At 50.4% G+C, this 3,767-nt stretch overlaps 2 protein-coding genes across 2 annotated transcripts; one reads left to right on the forward strand and one right to left on the reverse strand.

The window, feature by feature from the left end:
- Positions 1-1,578: 1,578 nt before the first annotated feature.
- Positions 1,579-2,158, reverse strand: C8A04DRAFT_40981 (pro41 protein; the record flags this gene model as incomplete). The annotated part of the gene is made up of 3 exons (XM_062785132.1): positions 1,579-1,665; positions 1,729-2,045; positions 2,101-2,158. The coding sequence occupies 3 exons, from the start codon at positions 2,156-2,158 to the stop codon at positions 1,579-1,581; spliced, it is 462 nt and encodes a 153-aa protein (XP_062632479.1).
- Positions 2,159-2,536: 378 nt separating this feature from the next.
- On the forward strand, positions 2,537-3,499 carry C8A04DRAFT_33429 (uncharacterized protein; the record flags this gene model as incomplete). The annotated part of the gene is made up of 1 exon (XM_062782460.1): positions 2,537-3,499. The coding sequence occupies one exon, from the start codon at positions 2,537-2,539 to the stop codon at positions 3,497-3,499; it is 963 nt and encodes a 320-aa protein (XP_062632480.1).
- Positions 3,500-3,767: the final 268 nt, after the last annotated feature.

The following is a 3,767-nucleotide window of genomic DNA, read 5'->3' on the forward strand; positions in this document are numbered from 1 at the left end:
CATCTTCTTCAGCATCTTCTTCAGCATCTTCTTCAGCATCTTCTTCAGCATCTTCTTCAGCATCTTCCTCACTGTCCTTAGCACACTCCTCTACTCTAATCAATTCGCTATTTTCTCACCTTGTTCGCTATGACGTACCAGCGGTCTAAGGAGCGCAAGATCTGGCGGTCCCCACAGCAGAAGGTCTCGCGAAGTTTTGAAGGCCGCAAAAGAACGCTCATTAGGATGATTGCGGCCATAAACCAGCTTCCAAACACGCGATTCGGTCTCTACGGGGAGCACGGCGGCAAGTGGATCAAGGTCGAGCCAGATGAAAACTTCTTCCGTGATACTGGCGTTATGATTCGGGCGAGCGAAAGCGTTGAGCCTGGCTATACGGAACCAACACCGCCTCCACTGTTTCGAGAGATGCCGTCCCCCCCTTCATTCCGGCCGCTCAGTCTTGTCAATCTCACAGAGGACATATTCAACGACGCTTAACAGGTGTTCGGCATTTCGTCGCGAAACTCCCCGGCACAGGTCGATAAAGCTGGATTCCGACTGAGGGGATGCAAATGATATGTACGATGGAAAGGCAGAGGGATGGAGAGGTAGCGGGATGGAGATGTAGAGGGATAGAGAGGTTGTACGTTGGTGCGTACGATAGAGAGGCTGGGCGATTGGCGCGGCAGTACGACGAAGGTGGAAGGATGATGGGAGCGAGGAGTTTCTATCTGCGATCTTTATGCCTATATAACTTGTTGTTACTCCTCGGTCCGGCTCTACCTCAGAGAACAGCACACGTATAAAGTGTAGCAGCGTGCTGGATCACGCAATTTCGCCCCGTTTGTTAACACTATTCGTCCGCTATGGACTTGTATTGAAAGTTTATACCTGCATTTCGAAATAATGACGTCGATGAATAGTTATCCTAAATGCAGCTAGTACTACGAAGATCTTTATTTAAAATCCTCTCAAACATCATTTATAGGTATTGGGCGGGCGTAAATATGTCGTACAACTAGTCGACGAAAGGGCAATATAACGTTAGTAGGATACAAAAACTGCGAAGGGTAATTAAGTGCCTGAAGAAATATCCTGACAATGTACATAATACATCCGAAGATGCGGCTTCATCCTTCCACACCGCCATGATCCAGGCTATGGCTAGAGATGACGGCAGTGGCCTGTACTTGCCGCACCTCGGGTAGTGGAAACCAGCCCCATCGCTTCGGCTGTCCGAGCGAGATGACCGAGCTTCCAGGGACAATGTCGATCACGTTCCCGGCCACCACCCCAAGTTGGTCCCTCTATTCCATCTCCAGCTTGATCAAGCTAACCTTACCAAGATCTCTTATCGAGCTTGCAAAGACGCTTCTCTTCCCAGAAAGCCTGCTATCGTTGCCCCTGTCTTAGGCACGGTATTGGAGATGCTGAGGCCGGCAGGTGTTGCTGTATCGGTAAGTGTCTCCCAATGCCTTCGTGAACTTGTTGTGGGTCTTGCCAAAGACCTAGGGGTCGGTTGCGTGCTGCCTCTTGGGCTTTATGCCCGCGAGGCTTGGTGCTGACAACCCGTACTCCGTCGTCTGCCAGAGCGCGCTACGGGCTATCGTCGTGTGGCTGTGCTGGTGCCTCAGCGCGTGCGGCAAGCCTTGAAACAATCTGCCAAGGCTCGGGAGGGATTATCTGCGATAGGAACTTAGTATCTTCGTATAACGTTAATCAGGGGGAGAGTGAGGCTGAACAGACTTCTCCTTCCCTATAAGCGTAGAGATATACTAAAAACGCAATGGTGTAGTAAATAGAGGCATCTCCCCCCTGATAAATCAGAGCAGCAGTCAGGGCCACCAGTGGCATCGCGACAAGACGAGCCGCAATGCTCCTATGTAAACGGGATCCCGCAACGAAATGCAATGGCCATTCCCACGCGAGTACAGCGAGTCCCATTGCGAGATTAAGAAGCTGCAATACAGGAACAGGCTTTACTGCCTTATCTAATGACTGTGTAGCGAAGTCCCACAGAATTTTGGGCCAAAAGAAGGCCTCTACAGCAGCGGTGACTTGATCTGTGGGCTCTAATCAGCGTCTAAATTTAATTATAGTTATAAAACATTATCATACAAGCTGCTGCGGTTAATGTGACGAGTCTGGCCCAGTGATTTTTGATAAGTCTTCCCATGTTTAACGGTTGTCGCATCCTCGTTGGAAGGCTCTGAATGCTGTATACTTCGAATTCCGATAGCTTTGCTCTACTCAGCAAACCTAATTTGTGGGCAACAGCCTTGTCCCGTTTGTTTATAGTACCTGCTGTTAGTACACTGCTGACTCCCTGCTGTCTCCCAAGTTGCGGCAATCTTGGTGTTCGGCAGTATCCCGGGTTCGGGACGCTTGTAACCTTGAGCCCGGCTAGCGGCAAAGTAACTAGCCACCCACGCTACAGCATTAATTATAAATTCAGCGAACCTGGCAGAATAACCACAGGATAACAACAAAGCAAACAACGTATAGTACATTCATTCCGCCAGTCCCACAGCTTTCACTCATCTCTACCATCACTATGGCAAATTATGCTCGAGATATCGTTATTTTTGGTAACCATTACCGAGACCTTTACTCTGCGGAAGAGCGGCATGGGCAGTCTGAGGGCGGATGGCTTCTCAACCCAAGTGAGAGGTCTTTCATACGTCAGCAAGCGACGGGTGACGGATCCCATATCGTGACTGAGTGCCAGAAAAGGCTGGATCTCGGGATTCAGTACTACTATGGGATCAGAAACCAAATCACGTCGATCCTGCACACCTGGGATGCTGTGATTGCTGAAAAGAACCGGTCGGATGAGGCAGGCTGGCAGGCACCAAGCCGCGAATTTCTACATGCTTTCCACATCTGCTTATATCTGATTCCCCAGAGAGTTAGGGTCGGATTGCTGGGACCATTCGAAAGCGTCGAAGGGGTTAATGCGAGCTACAACTACGATATCCATTCGGCCAGCGATACCGAGAAGCGGTCGTCCAACAGCGGAAATACAACAACAGCTTGTAACGATGTCAATGACGACTTGCCGGACTACGAGGACTTTGCCGAATCCAGCCAGCGTACGCAGGCTGGTGATGTAGAGGATTCCGAGATCCTCGCCCTTACCCCCAGCGATGTTTTTACCCAGTGGGACTGTACTCAGTGGGACTGTAGTCAGTGGGACTGTATATCAATCCCGAGCGGTAACAGCGACCAGCTCTCGTTAAATGAAGATAAAGACGATGATGACGACGAGCTCCCGCCCAGAGAAGAGGGAACTTCTGAGCCGAGCCGAGGGCGGTTTACTCGGCCTTGGCAGAGATTTTTGCGCGAGAACGAGCCTGTAGGACTGGGACAAGCGCAGTTGAATCGGGAGTCCTCGGGTCTGGGAAGCGCTGTGCCATCGAAACGAAAAGCTGCCTACGACGAAGAGGAGCACGACTACGAAGAGCCCGCCAGCGGCAACGTTGAAAAGAGCAGAAAGCTACGTCGAAAGGCCATGTAGTTGAATGGGCTGCTAGTGGGTGTGTTTTTGGTGGCCGGCTGGTTCCGGCGGTAGGGCACTGTGCTGGGATTCTGGGAGCTGCTTTAACTCGTGTAATATTACGTTTGTCACTGCTCGAATTTGGCTTGATTCAAATTAGTTTTCTGCCATGCTGCATTCATTTATATAGCGGTAATACAATTGACTCCAAGTCCTGTCGATCTATACTCTTCTCCGTCACTGAATATCGGTCCCGTTCATATTACGTCTAAGTTCAGAGCGTAGCGGA

This window comes from Dichotomopilus funicola (assembly GCF_033296635.1).
Source record: "Dichotomopilus funicola strain CBS 141.50 unplaced genomic scaffold C8A04scaffold_145, whole genome shotgun sequence".
Classification (NCBI taxonomy): domain Eukaryota; kingdom Fungi; phylum Ascomycota; class Sordariomycetes; order Sordariales; family Chaetomiaceae; genus Dichotomopilus; species Dichotomopilus funicola.